The sequence below is a fragment of the Dermacentor variabilis genome, chromosome 11 (assembly GCF_050947875.1).
Source record: "Dermacentor variabilis isolate Ectoservices chromosome 11, ASM5094787v1, whole genome shotgun sequence".
Lineage (NCBI taxonomy): Eukaryota > Metazoa > Arthropoda > Arachnida > Ixodida > Ixodidae > Dermacentor > Dermacentor variabilis.
In genome coordinates this window covers 16,187,238-16,210,906 of record NC_134578.1, presented here as the reverse complement: position 1 = coordinate 16,210,906, position 23,669 = coordinate 16,187,238, and the positions used below count along the sequence as shown (strand labels likewise).

The window sequence follows — 23,669 nt, the reverse complement described above, 5'->3', positions numbered from 1 at the left end:
TGCTCACGGGTGTACATCGAGGAGAGAATCGGTCAGGAGCAAAAAAGCTAACGCACACGAGTATTTCTCAAATGCAGTCCTTTGCTGATATTGATATCTCACAGAAGTCACTTAAATATGCAGAAGTGTATAACATTAAGAAGAAGCTATCTGCCGATTGGCCTGGGGCCCGCCTGCTTAACCAAAGCTAATCAAAATTATCAGACCCACTGTGGTTGGTCAGTGACTATGGCTTTGGGCTACTGAGCACGAGGTAGCGGGATCGAATCCTGGCCATGACGGCCGCATTTCGATGAGCGCGAAATACGAAAACACCCGTGTACGTATATTTAGGTGCACGTTAAAGAACCCCAGGTGGACAAAATTTCCGGAGTCCTCCACTACGGTGTGCCTCATAATCAGAAAGTGGTTTGGCACGTAAAACCCCATAATTTAATTGTTTAATTATCAGCTTTAAGATGTCCTAAGTAACGTTTACCACTTCATTTGGCATACACAAGTGTGCTTGGTTTCTGCAGTTTTGTTTCGATTCGTTTTCAAATCTTCCAGAGGCGAGTAGTATTGAAATTTCCCACAGCACACATAAGTCGGACCTTAAAGATACACCATGAGAACTGGTGTGCATTAGTTCTTCAGAGTGGGCTTGGTAATGCTGTAAATATGAGGCTAAGGTTCCCTGGAGGCTATATAATGTGGCAGTTGTGCGCGAAAGCTGTAGACCTCACCGATGGTTTGGTGACAACTTCGAAGGTCTTCCATCCGTGACCCATTATGCTCTTTTCCATATCCTTGCAGACAGAAAGGTATACGCTAAAGCAAGGGCTACTGAAAGAAAGGCGACTAAGAAAGGTCAGTTTTTCTGATTGTGTCATTCCAACATCAACCCAAAATAATTCCAACTTTTCTTTCTCCAACGCTAGGAGATCCACCACAGAACTTCACCTTGGAGTTATTTCTTGTGAGCGACGTCGAGCACACAAACCATTTCGAGACAGAAGAAGAGCATTTAAATTACCTAACATTGCTTCTGCTATCGGTAAGTAAAATCATACCTAATTCATGCTTTCGGTGTTCTGATGCTCCATAAATTAATATAGTGGGTCATGGGATCCATGTGGAAAAATATCACAGGGTCTCTTAAGATCTCTCTTAAGAGGTGAACGGCAAAATCCCACTCTTCCTCCTCTTATGATCTGCCTTTTTTTCTTTGCCTCTTCTCTTTCTCTTCTTTCTTTTAGTCATTACTGCTCATTACTAAGCATTATTAGTCATCCTTAATCAATGGTAATCGTTACAATTCGTCGTTAGACATACTGGTACTTTCATAGTCATTAGTAGTCATTACAAGTCATGTCAGTCATTACTAGCCATCACTATTAATTACTAAGCATTTTAGTCATTTCTAATGAATTGTAGTCGTGACAAGTTGTCGTTAGACTTGTTGGTCCTTTCGTAGTCATTGCTAGTCATTACAAGTAATTTCAGTCATTATTAGTCATTACTGCTCACTGCTAAGCATTTTAGTCATTTCGAATCAATTGTAGTCACTACAAGCCGTCGTTAGAGACGTTGCCCATATCCTAGTCATCCGTAGTCATTACAAGTAATTTCAATCATTATTAGTCGAGCACACAAAGCATTTCCAGAAAGTCGAAGAGTATTTCGATTATCTAACATTGCTTCTGGTATCGGTAAGTAAAATCATACCTAATTCATGTTTTCGCTGTTCTGATGCTCCATAAGTTAATATAGTTAGCCATCGAATTCATGTGGAAAAGATTACAGGGTCTCTTAATATCTTTCTTAAGAGGTGAACGGCAAAAGCCTAGTCTTCCTCCACTTATCGTTCGCCTCTTTCTCTTTGCCTCTTCTCTTGCTCTTCTTTATTTTGGTAATTACTGCTGACTACTACGCATTTTTAGTCATTTATAATCAATTGTAGTCGTTACACCCCGCAAGGGCGTCTGCGTCAGCAGGCGCTTGGTGTGTTGCGCCACTACATACCCGAGCACACGAGGGTTGGACCCTCCCGACTGAAGCCATGCGTGGCTTAGCTGTGTCCAGGGGAAAGGGGATCCTGGGGCTTGAGCCGATGCCGGGCGTTTGGACCTTTAGGGCCCCTCGGCGGCGGCAACACACCCCTTTGGCCTCGGCTTCACGTATACGGCACCCACGGACTGGCCCAACCGAGGGAAACCGGTAGTGGCCTTTTCCTGTCTCTCTCTCCCTCGAACCTTCGTCTTTCTCTCACTTTCCATCTTTCCTGTCTCCTACTCATTTCTTTATTTCTTCCAATCTTCCAGGCAGCAAGGGTTAACCTTGCGTTAGTAGCCAACCCAGGTTATGTCGTATTTGGTCATAGTGGCTGTGTACAGATGGCGTTGACAAGCCTTGTTTATACACAAGTCCTGTCATGTCCCCTTGTTGGACTCTGTGGTGGGCGGCTGTCACCGCTGCCAAAATTCCGTGTTACAAATGGCTAGCTCTATCCCCACCCCCCACCCTGATCACCGTCAGAAACAAGGGCGCACCGAAGATGTTTTTAAATTTTCTGGCAACCGATTACAAAGCTTTCTCCGATTCCACGTCATCCATTCTGACAAAGCTGAAAAGGCTATGAGAATGATTTCCCTTTTCCTAGTGTCAAGATGTCTTACCGACGCACTTGGCGCAGGCTACGTGGCAGGCTAGTAGATATATCATTTTGGGACTCCGCGATGCGAAAGAATAGGAAAGGCTTCCTAACCTAGCTACATTTGGAGGAATTCCAGTCGCAATACCTCGCACCGTACTATGAACACCAGCGGTGGTGTTGTCTCTGATGATGATCTAATGGAGCTGACAGAACCTGAACTGGTGGAAGACTAGAGCGAGCAGAATGTTACTAATGTTAAGCGAATTATGCAAAGACTTGATGGTAAGGAAATCAGAACAAAGCATTTAATACTGACATTTGGCTCAAACATCCTACCTGAGATAATCGAGGCAGGCTTTGTAAAGCTATGTGTCAGACCCTATGTCCCAAAGCCCCTTCGATGTTTTAAATGCCAGCTTTTCGGCCACAGATCCCAGAACTGCCGAGGCCGACAGACATGTGCTAAATGTAGTGCCGGAGACCATGCTTCTGAAACTTGCAAAAGCGTAACACACTGTGGTAACTGTGATGGCACGCCTGCCGCACAGTCGCGCTTGTGCCGGTCATTAAAAAAGAAAAAGAATTTGTGGTCATAAAAGTCAAAGAGAAGATTTCATTCAAAGAATCACGCAGGCGGATTTATACCTGCCCTAGAACAGCATTACCGATGTGGCGCGTCAGGGGGCAGCGTAACAACGGCCCCCAGCGGCTGTTCGCCCCACAGCAGTAAGGCAGCAGTGCGGCCACGCAGTCAAACCCGATGTCATCCTGTTGCAAGAAAGTGTAATACTCACTGCCACATTGTCCGGATACCAGTGGTTATCCAGACCCTCAGGAGGACGCGTTACCGCCACGCTGGTCTCTAACAAGGTCTCGTATCTAGCGCACGACCTCAACGGGCCCGAAATTGAACATGTCATGGTAGAGATTCTCCCCGGCAACATGTGTCGACGATGCGTTTACATCCTCCGCGTGTACAGTAGCCCCCGTAGCCACAGACAACGGTTCAAACGCCTGTTCCAGAAAGCCATCCACCTCTCCTGCTACGACTCACTAGTGATCGCAGGGGACTTTAACAGCCGCCGCTTACCGTATCGAGCCTGTGGCTACGCGTACAACACCCTCAAGGGTAGCTCTGGCAGAACATGAACGACACGGACCTTACCCTCATTAAGGACAAGGATTTTCCCACCCCCAACGGCACGTCCACGCAAACAGACATCTACCCGCAGCTCTGGTTCGTCAAAACATCGCTGACGCCCACTGGTCCAACCTTGCGGCAGATCTCGGTAGCGACCACTCCCTACTGGCCCTACACTTCCCAACCGTCGGCAGGAAGACCAAGTCGTACACGGGGGTGGATATGGACCTCTTCCGTAAGACTCGTGCAGAACGACTCCCTTCCGACGGTGCCCCGAACCTTCTGACGTAGACGGCTCAGCTCAAAGCCGACGTCGCTAAGGCAACCAAAACCATGAATACGTATTTGCCGACTGAGAAGAAGCACAGTCGCCTAGCTTACCTACTCGAGGCCGAGTAGTTCCTTCTGGCCCGCTCAATAGGCCAGCGCCTCAATCGCAGGCTCCGCAAACGCATAACGGAGTTAAACAAGAGCATAGCGGATCACTGCGACACTCTTTCCAAACAGCAGTGGGACGAGATCTGTAACTCGTCGATGGCCAGCTCCGTAACGGTAAGACGTGGAACCTCCTTAAGCACCTGCTAGACGACATCAACGCCCGTACTAACCAGCGCCATTTGCTCGCGCAGATAGTTCATCAACCCAAATGGAACGCACCACCGAAAAACGTCACCAAGACCCTCATACAGAAATATCTAACGCTTTCCATGGCTCCGTTGAGTCCTAATACCCAATACACCGGTCCCGACAACACTCTCCTCGATGCCAATTTTTCCACCGAAGTGGTACGCCGGGCTCTCCACGTACTCCATGGTCGCTCCAGCCCCGGTACCGATGGCATTACCAACAAGCTCCTTCGCAACCTCGATGACCCCTCCTTCATTTAACTCACAGACACCATCAACTAAGTGTGGAAGAAACGCACGCTACCCGACGCCTGGAAACTCACCCACGCTGCTTTCATTCCCAAACCGGGCAAGACGCCTAGCCTAGATCATCCCCGCCCCATCTCGCTCACGTCATGCGTGGGTAAGGTGGCCGGAGACGCTGTCCTCAACACGATCAGTCGATACTTTGAGGACTACGAATGCCTTCCGCATCCCATGATCGGCCTCCGACCCGGGTTATCGGCAGAAGACGCCATGTTACTACTAAAGCGTGAGATTCTTGACGGAGGAAACACACGGGACACCCACGCCATACTCGGCCTCAATTTGGAGGAGGTCTTTGATAACACCACATACTCGTCCAGCTTGAAGGTGATCACAGACCTTGTGCTCGGCCATCAGTTCTATGACTTTGTCCGCTCATCATTACCCAGCGCAAGGCCGTCCTACGCGTAAGAGACCTTGTGTCGGAAGCAGTCGAGCTAGGACAGCGTGACAGCCCTCCCCGGGATCAGTCCTCCCACTGACGCTTTTCCATCTCGTGATGATCGGGCTTTTCGAATGAGTCTCGAAGATTCACGGGTTAAACCACACCAATTACGCCGACGACATAACCATTTGGTGCTTCGCAGGGTCGGATGGCTTCATTGAATCCGCCCTGCAGGAGGCCGTCGAAACTGGCAAAAAAACAGCGCCCGGTGCGGACAGAGTACACTACACAATTCTAGCACACCTAAGACCTTGCTCCGCTTTTTCAACATAATCTGGGAAACATGAAAAATGCCGAATGAGTGGAAAAACGCCATTATAATCCCTTTCTTCAAAGCTGGAAAGCATCCTGCAACAGCTACCAGCTACCGATCTATAGCACTCACAAGCTGTCTTGCCAAGTCCTATTAATCCATCATAAACATAAGATTGGCATACGTCCTTGAAACTGAGAACCTGTTCAATAAACATCAGTGTTGGTACAAGAAAGGCTGCTCAACAACAGATCATCTAGTTGGGCTAGAACAAGAGATACGTGTGGCCTTTCTACACAAGCAATACTGTCTCACGGTTTTCTTTGATGTGGAGAAGGCGTACAAGACAACATGCAGGATTGGTATATTAAGGGACATAGCGAATTTAGGGATCCGCGGTAGAATGCTTCAATGTCTAGCTGATTTCATGTCCGATCGAACATTCCAAGTGTGTTTAGGAACGGTGCCGTCCCGCGTATTTATTCAAGAAAACGGTGTACCTCAGGGATGCGTATTAAGCTCAACATTGTTTTTGGTGAAAATAAACTCGCTCAATAATGTAATTCCATCCTCTGCAATCCATTCACTATATGTGGATGATCTACAAATTTCATCTCGTGCATCGAACATGGCAACCTGCGAACGACAAATTCAAATTACATTAAACAAACTAACGCAGTAGGCATTTGAAAACGGCTTTCGCTTCTCAAGTGAAAAAACGATTAGTGTTGTTTTTGCACAAAAAAGAGGCCTACAACCAGATCCCATCCTTAAACTACAGGAAGCCACACTACCGGTAAAACAAGAACACAAGTTTCTGGGTGTTCTGTTTGATAAAAAGTTGAACTTTCTCGCGCACGTAAATAGTATTAAAATCAAATCGAACAATGCACTTCTCATTCTCAAAATCCGCTCCCGGAAATGCTGGGGCTCTGACCGTAAATGCCTGCTACTCATTTACCGCACTTTGGTGCGTAGCATATTAGACTACGGCAGCATCGTATATGGGTCAGCCAGACTATCTTACGTCCGATGACTTGATCCAGTTCATAACCTATGACTACGACTGGCATGCGGTGCTTACCGAACATCACCTATCCAGAGCTTACTGTTGAATGTAATGAGTCTCCTTACAGCATCGCAGAGCGCTATTAACTTTTTCCTACGTACTCAGAATCCGACCCTCACCACAAAAGATATGCTACAACATCGTCACACAGTGCAGCTCACGCTTACATTGCACAAATAAACCAAACATGATTAGGCAGCTTATCCTGCGATACGAGGAATACTGTCGGCATTATGACATCCCTCGGGAAGTCCTCCAGGTTGCGAGAAAGCCAGAACGTTTGCCCCCGTGGTGTGATTTCACACCGCACTGTGACTGGACACTAACACATTTAAAAAAAGAAACACCACATGAGCACATTATACAAGAATTCCGCGCTCTTCAAGACAAGTATAAAAATTACATGGAATTTTATACTGATGGCTCTAAAACGAAAAAACACGTGGTGTGGGGGCCGTAACCGAAAATTGGGAAACAAGTATTCGATTACCTCAGCATGCCTCTGTTTACACAGCCGAAGTGTACGCAATTTGGATGGTAGATCAAAACATCATCGTTGACAAACTTGAAAGTACTGTCATATACACAGAGTCATTAAGCGTACTGAAGGCTCTACACATGAAATCCCAAAGTGAACCCTTGTTGGGCGATATATTAAACGCATTGTCGTCAAACGAATAGGGCAGATCAATTAGGTATTGCTGGGGATCAAGCCATATTGGGATACTGGGTAACGAAGCAGCGGATAGATGCGCATCAATGGCAGCGTGCAAAAACACTCAAAATGCAGCACTTCCATATAAAGACAGTATCAGTGCGATTCGGAAAGCCTTGACGTCTAAATAGCAACGCGATTGGGACAATTGTTTAAGCGACAAGCTACATCTTCTTAAACCTGTAATTGGCGAGTGGACATCATGCAGTCCCCAGCAACGGTTCTACGAAGTGATCTTGTCGACTTCGAGTAGGACACACACATCAGACTCACAATTTCCTTCTCCGATAAGAAAACCCGCCAACTTGCGCAAAATGCCATGAACATATTACAGTCATGCACATCTTAATAACATGTCCACACATCGACACATTGAGATGGAGGTTTTTACACAGCCTGTGTAATTTGTACACTCCATTACACCCTGCCCTATTACTAGCAGATGACCCCCTAGTGCCATTCACTAACCTGTTCGACTTTTTAGAGAAAACTGGCTATTTACACCAACTATAATGTAACTCAGGTTTGTTTACTTGCTCTAACGTTCCGTTTTATTTTGCCTTGTGACTGGCGCAGCATGGCCTTAGTTGCTTTTGTGCCATTAAACCCAAACTAACAAACATAAGGCCCCTCGGCGGACGCCAGACAGCCCTGTGGCCTCGGCTTCACGGCACCCCCGGACTGACCCACCTGGGGGAAATCAGTAGTTGCCTTTTACAATCCTCTACAATCTTCGTCTTTCTCTCTTACTTTCAATCTTTCCTGTCTTTTACTCACTTTTATTTACTTCTGATATTCCCGGCAGCAAGGGTTAACCTTGTGTAGTGCAACAAACCTTGGTGTATCACACTTCTTTATAGTAGTAACGTACAGCTGGCGCTTGCAGGACTTGTTTTACACTTCCTACGACGTCCCTTCGTATGGCACAATGGTGGGTACCTGCCGTTGCCGAAAAGTGAAGATTCTTTATCGACAGTTATTTTCCGAAACTTGCTGATCGCCCTTGCAAACGAGAGCGTACCAAAGTACTTCAATTTTTTTTCCATAACCGAGAGAATTTACCCAGGTATTATGTGGTGCACTCTGTAAAACCACCCCGCAGGGGCGTCTGCGTCAGCAGGCGTTTGGTGTGTTGCGACACCACGTACCCGAGCACACGAGGGTTGGACCCTCCCGCGTGTAGCCGTGCGCGGCTTAGCCGTGTCTGGGGAAAGGGGGATCCTGGGGGTTGAGCCGATGCTGGGTGTCTGGACCTTTAAGGCCCCCCGGCGGACGCAACACACCCCTTTGGCCTCTGCTTCACATAGACGGCCCCCCCGGACTGACCCACCCGGGGGAAATCGGTAGTTGCCTTTTCCTGTCTCTCTCTCCCTCCAGCCTTCGTCTTTCTCTCACTTTTCATCTTTCCTGTCTTCTCCTTCCTTCCGCTTACTTCCATAGTTTCCAGGCAGCAAGGGTTAACCTTGTGTGATTAACCAACCTAGGTTATTTCATATTTGGTTATAGTGATGACGTACAGCTGGCGTTTACAGGACCTGTTCTTACAGTCTCTGTAGCGTCCCCTTGTAGGACTCCATGGTGGGTGGCTGGCGTTATTGCCGAAATTTCAATTCCTTTATGGCAACATCCTTCCCTCCACTTCCTGATCGCCCTCAGAAAAGAGGGCGCACCGATGATGTATTCCAGTTTTTTGGTCGACAAAAAGAATCCTTCCCTCGTTTTCATGTGATCCACACAGAAAAACCAGCGAAACAAGTCCGAACGATCTCCCCGTTCCTGGTATCTAAGACCCTTACCGAAGTTTTTGGCCCAGGTTATAAGGCGTCGAGGATGGCCAGCGGTGACCTCCTCTTGGAGCTCCGCGATCAGAAACAATTTGAGAAACTGCCTAAACTAGTATCATTTGGAGAGACCCATGTAGTAGTAACCCCGCACCGCACGATGAATACCAGCCGAGGCGTTGTCTCGGACGATGATTTGCTGGAGCTCACTGAGGCTGAACTCTTGGAGGGCTTCAGCGAACAAAATGTCATAAATGTCAAAAGAATCAAGATTAGGCGAGATGGAAAAGAAATCCAAACAAAACACCTGATACTCACTTTTAGCTCAAGTGTCCTCCCCGAGTCCATCGAGGCCGGTTACATCAAACTTCGTGTTAGGCCGTACGTGCCCAATCCCCTCAGATGTTTTAAGTGCCAAAGGTTCGGCCACAGTTCACAGAACTGTCGAGGCCGGCTGACATGTGCCAAGTGTAGTGACACTGAACATTCCTCTGAAACATGCCAGAAGACTCCACACTGTGTCAACTGTGATGGCGAGCACGCCGCATACTCGCGCGCCTGCCCGTCCTGGAAAAGAGAAAAAGAGATTGTGACAATCAAAGTCAAAGAAAACATATCTTTCAAGGAGGCACGTAGGCGGGTGTCATACCTGTCAAAGAGTAGCTTTGCCGATGTGGCGCGTAAGGGGGCAGCGCCACAACGGCCTCCAGCGGCTGCCCGACCCACAGGCAGTGAGTCGGCAGTTACGCCATCTGCCCCCGCGGCGGTTGCAGCTAGCGCTGCTCCGTCTGCCCAGCAGACGGGGCCATCGACCCCGAAGGTGGACGCAGCCGAGGCTGCCCCAGCCTCCGAGGCCCCTTCCAGCGCTGGCAACGGCCAGCGCAGCCAAATCCCTCTGGGAGCCCCATCGACCTCCGGGCTGGTGGGCGCAGGGGTCTTGCCCTCCAAGGCGGGACTCCCTCTGAAAACTTCCCGCTCGCAAGAGCACGTGTCCGGCGCCTCACAAGAGGCAATGGACACCACACCTATCCTCAAGGCGCACCAGGCGCCTAAGGAGCGTCGAGAATCGCTCGAACGCTTCAAAAAGAACAAAACACCTATTACAGGGCCTCGAAAGGGCTCTGTAATCTAAGGCATCTTTCCGTTTCCGTAGACACAGCACTAATTTACATTAAATATGGATACACAAATCATACAATGGAACGTCAGAGGTCTCCTTAGAAACCTTGATGACGTACAAGAGCTCATACACAAACACAATCCAAAAGTGCTGTGTTTACAGGAAACACACCTAAAATCAAAACACACAAACTTTCTCCGACAGTATATAACTTTTCGCAAAGATCGCGATGATGCTATCGCATCATCGGGAGGTGTAGCTATAGTTATCCACAAAAGCATTGCGTGTCAACATTTACAGCTCCAAACGCCTCTTGAAGCAGTGGCAGTCCGAGCTGTCCTCCTAAACAAACTCATCACCATTAGCTCGCTTTACGTACCCCCACACTACAAATTAAACAAACATGAATTCCAGTCATTTATAGACGAATTGCCAGAACCTTATGTTGTTCTTGGCGATTTCAATGCGCACAGCTGCCTGTGGGGCGACTCTCGTACAGACGCGCGAGGTCGTCTCGTTGAACAGTTCCTTTTCTCTTCTGGTGCTTGTCTTCTGAATAAGAAGGAAGCGACATACTATTCTCTCGCAAACAAAACATTTTCTTCAATAGATCTTAGCCTAGTCTCCCCGTCACTACTGTCTGAACTTGAATGGGAAGTAAACGACAATCCTTACGGAAGCGACCACTTCCCTATACTTCTAAGAAAATATAAAGAACGCGAATGTCTACCACACGCTCCCAGGTGGAAAATCGATACAGCCGACTGGGAGAAATTCCGAACTCTCACCAGGATCTCATGGGATGACATGTCCTCTTTAGAAATTGATGCTGCCGTTCAGTATTTTACAGCCTTCATTATAGGTGCCGCGTCTAAATGCATATCTGGAGTAAGTGGTTTCGCATGCAAACGGCGCGTCCCATGGTGGAACGACGAGTGTAGGACCGCCCGTAAGAAACAAAACAAAGCGTGGGGGTTGCTACGCACCTCTCCCACTGCGGAGAATCTTATTAACTTTAAAAAAGCAAAATCTGAAGGAAGGAGAACGCGCCGACAGGCCAGAAGAGAGAGCTGGCAGAAGTTTTTATCGGGTATCAACTCTTATACTGAGGAGGGGAAAGTCTGGAACAGGGTTAACAGGATAAAAGGACGACAAACTTATTCACTCCCTCTAGTAAATACACAGGGCGGTACACTGAAAGATCAGGCCGACTCACTTGGGGAGCACTTTGAGAGTGTATCAAGCTCAAAACATTATTCGCAATCCTTCCTAAAATATAAACAAATAGAAGAATGCAAGCCACTCGTCAATAAATGCCGACAGAATGAACCGTACAATTGCCCTTTTAGTGCTGCTGAGTTGAAAGCTGCCTTGAGCGCATGCAAGAGCTCTGCACCGGGATCCGATAGAATAATGTATGAAATGCTCAAAAACTTACACAATGACACGCAAGTAACACTACTTACACTTTTCAACACTATCTGGGACGCAGGGTACCTTCCAACGGCATGGAAAGAAGCCATTGTGGTCCCTGTTTTGAAAGAAGGGAAAGACCCTTCTTCAGTGGCAAGTTACCGCCCGATAGCCCTCACAAGCTGCATGTGTAAGGTATTTGAAAAAATGATAAATCGGCGACTCATCCATTTTCTTGAACAAAACAAAATGCTTGATCCCTTTCAGTGTGGCTTCCGAGAAGGGCGCTGCACAACCGACCATCTTGTACGTATTGAAGGACATATTCGTGACGCGCTTGTACACAAACAGTTCTTCGTATCGATATTCCTCGATATGGAGAAGGCGTACGATACGACCTGGCGCTACGGAATCTTGAGAGATTTGTCAGAAATGGGCATTCATGGTAAAATGCTAAACGTAATAAAAAGCTACTTGTCCAGTCGTACCTTCCGGGTGAAAGTCGGCAATGTGCTGTCACGTCCTTTTATACAAGAAACTGGTGTACCCCAGGGAGGCGTGCTCAGTTGCACACTTTTTATTGTTAAAATGACAACGCTTCGTGCGTCCTTACCACCAGCCATCTTGTATTCCGTCTATGTGGACGACATTCAAATAGGCTTCAAATCCTGTAACCTCGCAGTATGCGAGAGACAGGTACAGCATGGCTTGAACAAGGTGTCAGGGTGGGCAGAGAAAAATGGTTTTAAAATCAATCCTCAAAAAAGTTCTTGTGTGCTGTTTACAAGGAAGAGAGGCCTAGTTCCGGATCCTTGCTTACAAATGTGTGGACAACAGATTCCTGTAAACAAAGAGCACAAATTTCTAGGTATTATACTCGACAATAGACTCACTTTCGTCCCACACATTAAACAACTCAAAGAAAAGTGTCTGAAAACAATGAACCTAATGAAACTTCTATCCCAGACTACGTGGGGTAGTGACAGGAAGTGCCTAATGAATCTGTATAAGAGCCTCATCCGGTCACGATTAGATTATGGTGCCGTGGTATATAACTCTGCCGCCCCAAGCGCGCTAAAGATGCTAGACCCGGTTCACCATCTAGGCATCCGTTTAGCCACGGGCGCTTTCAGAACAAGCCCAATTGAAAGCTTATATGCCGAATCGAATGAATGGTCTCTCCACCTACAGAGATCATACAACAGCTTTATATATTTCCTCAAAGTACGCTCTAATCCTGAACATCCATGTTTTGATACCGTTACCGATATGACGTGCGCTACACTTTTCAGCAACCGTCCCTCCATAAGACACCCTTTTTCGCTGCGTGTGAAGGAGCTTAGCAATGAAATGCATGTCCCACTCCTCGAGCATCGCCTAATGCACACAATCAAGCTCTTACCTCCCTGGGAGTGGCAGGTGATACAATGTGACATATCCTTTATAAAAGTTACAAAGCACGCTCCTGAGGCTGAAATCAGAATGCATTTCCTAGAACTACAGCACAAGCACTCCTGTGCAGATTTCTACACAGACGCTTCGAAGTCAAATGCCGGGGTATCCTATGCAGCAGTCGGCCCATCCTTCTCGCAATCCGACGTACTGCATCCCGAAACAAGCATCTTTACGGCCGAGGCCTACGCATTACTCTCTGCCGTGAAACATATAAGAAGATCAAAACTTTCAAAAGCAGCGATCTATACAGACTCCCTAAGCGTCGTGAAGGCCTTGATGTCAGTCTATACACACAAAAATCCTGTACTTAGTGAACTCTACACCGTCTTGTGTAAAGCGTACATATCTAACCAGCGTATCATTATATGCTGGGTGCCTGGCCACAGGAGCATTGAGGGTAACGTTCTGGCGGACGAGATGGCCACGTCAATCGCATCGCAAACTGTTAACCCTACCGCTGCGGTGCCTGTCACAGATCTGAGGCCTTTCTTGCGAAGGAGATTGCGGGACCACTGGCAACGCATGTGGGACGCGGAAACGAATAATAAGCTCCACCTGATAAAACCACAGTTAGGATTCTGGCCCTCTACTACAAAATCGCGCCGAACAGATGTCCTATTCTGTCGGCTCAGAATAGGACACACGTTTGGCACCCATAATTTTCTACTAACCGGAAGTGTGCCTCCAACCTGTGGTAGATGCGGGGAGAGGCTGACTGTGCTCCACGTCCTTCTGGAATGTCGCGAAGCCGAATCTGAAAGAACGAAACATTTTTCCTTAGCTTACAGACAGCACATCCCTCTCCATCCAGTAATGTTCCTCGGTCCAGAACCGCTTTTTAACACAGACACAGTCCTAGGTTTTCTGAGAGATGTGGTCCTACATGTTATTAACCCCATGCATTCCTAGCGCTTCCTCTCTTTAGAGGACGCCGCTGGGATAGTTGTACGGTATAGCACATGCCTCCAGACCCTTGTGTTTCAAGGGCTCCAAGGAGGCAGTAGTGCTCTGGCATTTCTTATAATCGTGATATATTTTACTTATCGTATCATTCTTTTTATGTGCATCTAAATTTTCATAGAACAAGTCATACGTCATCGCCATAATTTTATCATACAGATTTTACGCACTTTAGCGCGTATATTTTAAGGCCTCTTTACAGCCACCTCACACCAACTTCATAGCAATCATAATTACACCGCAAACTCATTACCACAGACATGGCGCTCTTTGGCCACACCTGGCCCTTGCGCCATAAAACTCCACACATCATCATCATCTGTAAAACCAGAATAGGGTGTGACAGTCATCTCACTTTCCCTTGTTGCGAAATGTCTCACTGATGCCGTAGGCCCAGATTCAAAGCAACTTATTTGGCTAGGGGTGACCTTCTCTCGGAACTGAATGATAAGAAGCAATATGAAAACCCCAGAACCTTGTCTCTTTCGGGAACATTCCACTTAGCATGACCCCGCATCGAACTATGAACATCGGGCAAAAAAGGTATGTTCCACATCTGCAAGTTATGGCTCTGAGTAGCGCTGGCTAACACTCCGGGGTCTACATATATTAATAAACAAATACTCATGGTCATGATTATATGGTCATAACAAAACTCGAGCCCCTGGGTTGCTATACTTCTCCCGTTCACATACATGTATACGATCTCATTTAGCTCCACCCATCTTTTTATAAATTGACTGTTGCCCTTAGTACCATTCTAACAATTGAGAAAAATTATTTGATGAGGCAGCAGATTACTTCCACGAGAAATTAAGATGAGTAATGAAGTAAATAACATTATGATCCTTATTAAATTTTTATTTAATAACTTTACGTCTCATATATCAGTCTGTTACTTGTGAGTTTGCAAGGCATATCGATTTGGAACAAATTCTTAGAATGGCACCAGTTTCGAGATATGCGCCCTCATGGTTGCGGTAATATTGCGTTCCATTTACTTCTTTCAGAAAACACTGTCTTCTGCATTGAAGTACAAAAGTCTCTGGAGCGACAATGCATTTCATTGGACCCCTTGAACATTTTCTCGGAACGGGTTATCTGTAATTGTTTTAGTCCCACACCTTTCACGTATTTGTTATTTTCTCTCGGCAGATTCTTGCATAGAGCTTGTGAGGGTACGAAGGACACAAAGCTCACGCCCACTGTGCTGCTTCGGCGACTAATAGGACTATTTCACTTGCCTGTAACCCCGGATGAATGTAGGTCCGCTGACCAAAATTGCTGGACACAAAAGCAGATTGCCGCGAAGTTGCAGCTAGGTGTAACCTCTTGCGATACATTCGGCTTATTCCTACCGCACTCTTTCTCGGATTGCAACAATATGGAATTTGGTCATGATCGCTGCCATAAGAACACGTCCCAGTCGTGTGTGCAGGGACCCAACAGGGCAGTCGGAGGCAATAAAAGGAGACACGTCAGCGCATCTGCTGTTGTAAACGATCTACAACAGGTGCCTAGGCGTCGGTGCACCCACCTGTTAGCGTCGCGCAAGATGCCACGTCAGCGGCGGAAGCTGCAGGAGTCACGTGGCCTGAACTCCGCCAGATCTCAGTCGCAGGCCAACGTCGAAGGAGACGAAGCACCGAGCGGTTTGAGCTCTAGCCCCATGCTCAATAAGAACGAGCCGAATGTGCTTCGAACGCTTGATTTTGGCCAGTAGAATGTAACTTTAGCCACCAGAGCACTCTGGAGCGCTCCAGAAGGACAAGCCGAATGTACCAGTAAGCAGCGAAGGGGACATATAAGAGAAAAGGGGATAGTTAAGAGAAAAGGGGAAGCAACAAAAATACACGCAGACAAAGCAGACAATTAAATCAAAACAAACACTCTGCCGGCCACAATTATGAAGTCTCGTCACAGGCCCTTTTTTCTACGTCATTTTTTTTTTCATGCTTCATAGGATGTCATTCTACGCAGATAAATAAGCCTAGTTGAATAATCCGTAGATGAATAATCCGACAGGTTGCGCCATCCGGCGGACGAATTGCATCTGCTGCATCTGCGAAGCATGCGATGGCGCAGCCTGTCGGATCAGCACCTCGGCTCCCGTTCGCAAAATCTCTGTTCTAAGCCGAAAGCAGTTTCTGCTTCAATCTACAAAATACAGGCACGCACCGCTGTTTAAGTACATCTCAAACACCTTAGACTACAGTATGCTACCCTGTGAGCAATCTTTGCTCTCGATTAGACCAGTAGTTTGTGGACAGGAATTTTCGAAAGTCCGACGGCCAAATACGGAAGACTCTGTATATAGACAGGTATATCAGGTTGAACATGAAGCGCAGAAGCAGAACATGGACATAGAACAAAACATAAAAGAAGACGGTGAAACTTTCAATTATGTTTTCCGAAACTTACACGAAACTATCTCCGCTTGAATGCAGACTTTCGCATATATTACTGCGAAAACCATAAAACAATGTACAACTTAGCTTCTGGACGGTAGCACACAAAGCATACTGCCTAACAAAATATCAAAGCTGGGGTTAACGAACAAAACAGATTTTTCTTCTTGTACTTGGTTGCTTGTGTTTTTGCTGTTATTTTCGACTGGGTGAAGTTATGTGGCCAAAAATATTGTTGCAATAACGCTTAACACTGATTTCATGACCACAGGTCAGCCTCCGACTGCGACAGCTGCGCCCTCCCGGCTCGATAGCTGTAACAGGATTTTTAAGGCTTAAAGATGTAAGTATCACCGCCATCTCATGGCTCTATTGCTCAAGGGAAACTCACCTTACCACTAAGCTTCTACAAAAGTTAGCTCCGCACACAACCAAAAGTTAGAACATTCAGTGCAGCTAAAGTAACCGGAATTTGAAAGTACCGCGGCACTTTTTGCATCCATACCACCAATTGGCCAATCACCATCGCGCGATCGATTCCCGCCATAAATGGTCCATGCCGCGGTGAATCGGAAGCGTAGACGAAGCAATCACTCGCAATCGCCGTATACGCCAGCGATAGGCGTGTAGGTGCTTTCTGTTTTTTTTTTTTCAGGAAACAAATTTTCTAACACTCCCAAATGCGCGTTAGAGACGCTCCAGAGATGCGCTTTTACGAGCAACGACCGCGAGGAGTACGCGAAAGAACTAGGAGTACAGACGTTTGGGCTAGTTCATTTCATACAGCTACCGGGACCATAGTGGTCAGGTGACGAGGAAAAGAAGAACAAGGGCGTCCTTGTGCTTTTTTCTTCTCCGCGTCACATAAGCACGGAGTTCCAAATAACAGGAAAGAACTTTCACTGCGAAACTGCTCATACGAGTACAAGCACTCGAAAACGTTATCACCTAGTATTTAGTTTCCCGAAAAGGCTATGTCACTCACAAGTTCAAGATGTGATCAAATCAGTCATATTGTAAGGGCGACATGCATGAAAAGTTTAAATCGTGCGTGTCATCTAGAGAATAAATTAAAACTTCTAAACCTTCACTTTCAGCCCGTTTAAGGCCCTTATAAGACATGCTTAAAAAGTTACCCAACTTTTCTGCGAGAATAAAATACGGCAGACATTTCACATTTACACGAAGTAGAGGCCACTCTTTCTGTGCCGCATACAGAAATGAAGTCGAGCCAGTTTCGGGCCGGCATAAGAAATGCTTAAAAATTATCCCACTTTCCTGCGAGTATTAAATACTGCAGGCACTTCATATTTACACCGAGTAGAACCGTTAGATATGTGTGGTCAAAACACTAACTTTATAGCCGTATATCAAATTGTATGCGTTATCCCTGGCAAGTAATGTTTGCGCCGGTTTTCTCAGTGACCCATGGGATGCACAGTGTTTAAACTTTGCTGAAATATTAAGCATGATGTGAGTGACGAACGGTAAATGTTTAAACTGTGTATGAAAATACCGCCTTTGTACAAAGCAACTTTTCAAGCATTCAAAAGTGTCATACCTCTGTTATGTGCCATTTTTCCAAAAGTCATAAAATAATGCAAGACACCAACTTCAAAATCAGTGCACATAATAGAATTGCTAAGGTGAGCGGTCGGTGAATTTTTCCTCTTACAGTCCTAATTGGAAGTTTTGCAAATAATTACTAAACTCAGTTTTTTTCTATTCTCTTGCGTCGTAAGTGGTTCGTAGTTGGTTTTTTTCGACGTCATCAACGGAAAAATTCAGGCACAGTGTTTGTATTCGGTGAAAATAAGGGACACGTCATGGGTAACGAGCACTCTAAATTGCAAGAGTGAGATTTAATTGCGCCTTTTGCAATAAATTACGTTTCGAAATGCTCCGCAGCGTCAATGTGCCCTTTGTGATTGACCACAGCATGGATTACATCACACCACTTTTTGGCGCTTTGTGGCCTTTTGTGGCCCTTGCGCCATTAAACCCCATGAATAAACATCGTAATCTTAGCGTTTAATAAGTGTGTGGAGTCATTACGGCGTTATCAGTAAATTCCGCATGCTAGCAATCCGGAGTATTTAGGTGTGGTTTATGAAGAACTGCCGAATTTTCGCAGTTGCCCTGGCAGAACTGGGAACCCAGCCGAAATCTAATTTAGCAGAAAAAAGGACGAAAGAAGGGTGGAAGAGGCAGGCCGTGGCCAATTTCTTGGGAAATTAAAATGCGCATTCTTCCTTGAGGCTTTCTTTTGTTCTTTAAGAATTGCTTGAAAGCATCATATGCGGCCAGGGTTCCAAACAGGCCAATCATGTACAGGTGACATTTGAAAATGTGTGACTTAATTACAGACAACTTAAATTGTTATGTCAATGGTTCAAAAGAAACAGCTTCACTGGAAATTTGGTTGTGATTCTCTGAGGTCGCAAAAGTACGATATATATTTTTTTTATTCGTAAGGCGTGCAAAAACGACAGTGTCCTGTGCATGGGTACACGTGAGGAACCCCAGGAGATAATAATTAATCCTGAGTCTCCCACTATGGCGTGCCTCATAATCACATGCTTGTTTTCGCACGTAAAACACCAGAATTTAATCTTTACGTACCTAAGGCATACCTATAGATAAGGATACCAAATGGAAAGAACAAGAGCGAACGCCGTGTGATGTGGCTGCACGGATTAAAGTGGGACAAGTTCGCTCACGCCTATGATATTTGATTTGAAGAGGCAAGCGTTTCCACACATAAACGTTTAAAATTATCATTGCGTGACAAGTTCAGCACCGCTTCGGCGAAATGCTCGCATCATTCGTGGCAAGACACAACTATGACGCGTTTTTCACAGTCGGTTTCCCGTTGGTGGTTTGTTGTTTAATGCTGCTGAAAATAAAGCGAGCGTTGCCGTCATACTCCTGATAGTCTTGCAGAATTACACAGTTTTCCAATACTGCAGCCGCGCGGGCTACTTCGATCCTTGTTAAAGTCGATTTGGAACAACTTATTCGGGCGCTTGTAAACTAGAATCAGAGCCGCTGTATACACAATTCGCAGCAGCACTTGAATCATAGTCAGCTAACTATGCCTATCCGCAAGGGTATCGGGTTCATCTGACGTCTTAAGTTCCAATAACCCGGCGATGAGCGTTTCGATATTCTGAGAGCATGTAATTTAAATCGCAAGTAGCTAAGCGAGTCAAGACTTCGCGTGTGAATGTCGTAGGGTAAATGCGGAAAACATTCATTCTTCACTGCAGTAAGTTTTGAAAACGGGGAAGGAAGTACAGTAGACTTGCGCAACCTTGCGGAATGGCAACCCAAATTTCAGCGAAGCCGTTAATTTGTAGCTGCAGCAATAAGAGTTTGAGTAGCCGTTAATTAAATCGCATATATACTTCAAAACTTAACCTATATCGGATTCTGCTGTCTGAAACCTTGCTAGCATATAACGTTTTTCAGCCCTCGGTAAAAATGTTAGGATCGGTAATTCATCCACACACAGTTAGCTTCGCCACAACATGGGTATTAGCTCAACTACCGCAAAATGGACTGGTGTGTTCACGGAAGGTGGCAAGTACGACAGCATGTGAGTTCGAGCGCCGGTCTCGTTGCCCATCTTGATTCATCCAGTTTGGCTGCCGGTTTACGATTCTACTTACTGATAGAACTTTTGAACATGCATTGCAGACACAGAATCTCACCTTGTGAATAAGAAATGGTGAAATCCATCGATTTACGAACATACAAGCTGCAAGACGCGAGCTAATCAGCTGAACTCGGCCCACCGGAGAGACGCGTTCCACCAACTCTAACAATAGCACATCGCAGCCTGCGCGTGCTTTGACGTTTGTGGCACTTTTCAGGTTCCAGTTGCTTGTAAGTGATGCCTCTACTACCAGGACGCCAGCGTCGCTCAGCAATAATATTCTAAATTCCCACGATGAGGCAAACAGTGGCGTAAAGAGGCATAAACAACCAGTAAAAACTCTATCTAAATACCTTGACGAGCAGCGCAAGAAAACACGGATAAAGAAGACATAAATGCGCTGCTCGTCAAGGTTTTAGCTATAAACCAACTGGCCCAAACATAGGTTTTGTTGCAACAAATCCTAACCGACTGAAAGCAAAATAAACGTGCACCGCATGCCTGATTCGTACCACGGAAACCACGTTTGTCTCATGTGCGATTTGAATGTCCAATTATCCGAAGCATACACTTGGTTACGAAATAAACGTACCCACCGGGTTACCAGAAATCTGGGAAGGGAAAAACATTGACATCCACCTGAGAGCAGTGCATAGCTACTTAAGAAAGGACACACTTTTCTTTCGTCAATTGAAAATATTTCTATGAATCCATGTCGGTTTCTTTGCACCGTCGTGCTACTACCAAATGTCAGACAATATGTTTCGTTCAAGAAACGTCCGCTGCCCTAACTTTTGCAGAACTGATTTATGATGACCAGCAAACTCGTATGATTTTGCGCATGGTTATGTGAGTGTGTGGTGTAGACAGAAACAGTGGTACAACTTTTAGGTCATTTGGAGACGTGCTGTTACAAGCTCTAAGTGGTACCTTAGAAATTTTTAAAACTCGAACATGGTAAGTGACCTAGTAGTTTCTATGTAAATTGCTTTCATGTCGTAAAAAAATTTAGAACAACATGTAAATTTAGACAGTTTCTATAGACTCGCGACTTTTCAAAATCGCTGTTTATTGGGCGCATATTTCGGGGACACGAAATACAGCATTCGCTCATGTTCGGTGCGGGGCTCGGTGCGTGGAGCCTCCAGAGCAACATTTTTAATGTTGTTACACCGACAGTTATTTACGAAAAACTTATCTTTAGTGCAGGAAAAGCCCTCCAGTTTCCAGTTCCTTGCCGGAAAATTCGGTTATCGTGAACGCACCTAAATACTCTTTATTACAGCAATTATTTGCAGATTTTCAACGAGATAACATGCTTATCACAGACGAATCTCATGTTCTAACCGTAATGCCATCAACATTAAACCGACGAAACCGCTGTATTTCCAGATAGCTTAAGCATGCAGGTAAGAAAATAGAAACTCTTCGCTTCTCTGTATGCGACAAATGCAGCGCACATTTCGCTTCCGATGTTCAAACCCTAGTTCGCCTCACATTCATTCTTTTTCACACTGGATAGGAAAGGAAAGAAAGAAGCTATATTGAGTTGAGAAATCCCTTTGAGATCTATGGCACGCGGACGCAGTATAAGCTGCAAGAACAACAACGATATAACGAGGAAATGCGTTCAGCAGACGGAATTCTCTTGTTTACTGCGTAAGTATGCCAAGCTTTATAATGAAAGAGGGCGAACATATGAGCGTAGCAGTGGTTGGTGACAGATAGAAATCGCCGTATCAAGAGGCTAAAGAGATCATTTCGTGTTAGTCAGTATTGGAACCACAGTATACGTGCTCAGAAGCTGCGGCTAACGAGTTTTTCAAGCTCACTAGGTTTGTTTGTCATCACCGGGTGATCACACATTCGCCCTGTTGTTCGAAATTTATTGTTGAAAATTTAAGCACCAGGACCTATATGAATATTTTAAAAAATAAGCCCGAAGCGCAAATTGTATCTTGGTATTTCAAGTTCAAATCGATGCCTTTAAGCACCTACCACCGACAGTGACCGCCATATACGGGCACAGGGTGGACGCCGTAAGACGACAGCGAGGTGCTACGGCGTGCGGGTGAACGGCGCCGCGAGCGGCAGAAGTCAGAGCACTGGCATGTGAAGCAGACCACGGGACGAAGCCACCTACGGTGCTTCCAGTGATTTCGTACTGCGGGTACCGCACCGGAACACGCATTTTCGTGTGTCTGCTTTTGAGCAACATTGCCAATTGTACGAGGCGGGCCACATTCATGGCACCAGGTAATAGATAAATTAGAAAATTAGTGCGAATTGCGATGCATATTCACCCCGCGAACAGCGCTGACCGCGGCAAGCTAAAACGTAGAACTCCAGCAGTTATATTCCAATTTGCTGTTCACGCTTTTATTGCTGCGTGTTTAATCATGTAGATAGGAGAAGAGTAAAAAAAAATTATGGACAAAGAAAGGAGACATGCGGCTCCCTTTTTTTCTTCTTCGTTGCTGATTGCGCATGTGTCAATAAGTTCTCGTTGTCTGTACGTTGTAATTATGTCTACCTTTGCAATGCTTTGCCATTATTAATGTCTTAGCAATTAGCCCAATCTTCAGTGATGGCTCATTTTACATAGCTTATAGCAAAGAGAGCCGTCGGTGACGACAAGTGTGAACACAGCGGTGTGTTTACGCTCGCTGTTGACGCACAGCAAACAGTCAAGTGCCAGACGGAAGGAAGCAAAACAATATTCTAAAGGTAGGACTAATACACTTACAAGACGGGAAAATGACGTCTACAAATCTGAGTGTTCGCCTTGGCAGCCCAAGGTCCGGAGCCACCGTTACAACTGCGAAGGCGAAGACAAGCAGTTCACATGGGTCACGAAGCTCTTGCTTTTGAACGGCTCTTTTATTAACGTTAGAACAACTAGGCCATAGCAAATCAGCGTCAGAAATTTAAAACATGCTCAGGGATTGAGACGCAGTACTCGGAGCTCGCGGTTGCCGCCGTTCCCTTTCTCTATATTTTGGGGGGGGGGGGCGTAGGGGGGCACAGGTGAGCTCTAGGTGATAGTCTTGACAAATGTAGCCAAAATGCGTTAAAAGGTTCTCACTTTCACTGAATACCACGATGCATCAGCTCGATGTCCCGAGCTCTTTCAGTCGGTACGAAAAGTGCCGGCGACCATGCGCTTTCAGTACAGCGTTTTTATTGCTGAGCACTGAATGTAATGTTCCCTACAGATTGAGCGCATCCAGTCACTCCGCCATTCCATCTGGTTAGGTCACGATGAAAAATGATTGAAGTGAATAGCCTAACCAGCTTCCACCATGGGCGCTATAACGTAAAACTATTACAAAGTTTTCTATTCCAATTCTGCAATCAACCCTCCGCGATTGATCGAAAACAGTTTTGGACCACCCCACTTCACCTGTCTGTCACGTGACGTCACGAAAAACGCGATAGCTTCCCATCTGATATGACCTGTACAGGCTGATTATGCATAATTTGACCGAAAGAAATGGCGATTTCTGATTCGACGCCTTTTCGCCATTAGCCCCCCGTCTATTGGTCAAAAGTTTTCGGGCTGCACCCACTTCACCTGCCTGTATTCAAGGCCAGTAAGAAGTCAAATACCATAGCTGTGTGGCTCCCGACATTGGATATGTCAAGCGTTTGCAAACGCTTCAGTGTCTCTCGATCACAAGCGAA

General features: G+C 46.0%; 1 protein-coding gene across 1 annotated transcript in view; it reads left to right on the top strand.

Moving 5' to 3' along the window:
* LOC142563074 (venom metalloproteinase antarease-like TtrivMP_A) overlaps positions 1–23,669 on the top strand; it is a 93,034-nt gene that overhangs the window by 17,823 nt on the left and 51,542 nt on the right. Inside the window, exons 5-8 of the mRNA XM_075673591.1 lie at positions 796–849; positions 921–1,036; positions 16,599–16,670; positions 21,508–21,644. Of these exons, the coding sequence (XP_075529706.1) occupies positions 796–849; positions 921–1,036; positions 16,599–16,670; positions 21,508–21,644 (379 nt within the window). The remainder of the gene's footprint in view (positions 1–795; positions 850–920; positions 1,037–16,598; positions 16,671–21,507; positions 21,645–23,669) is intronic.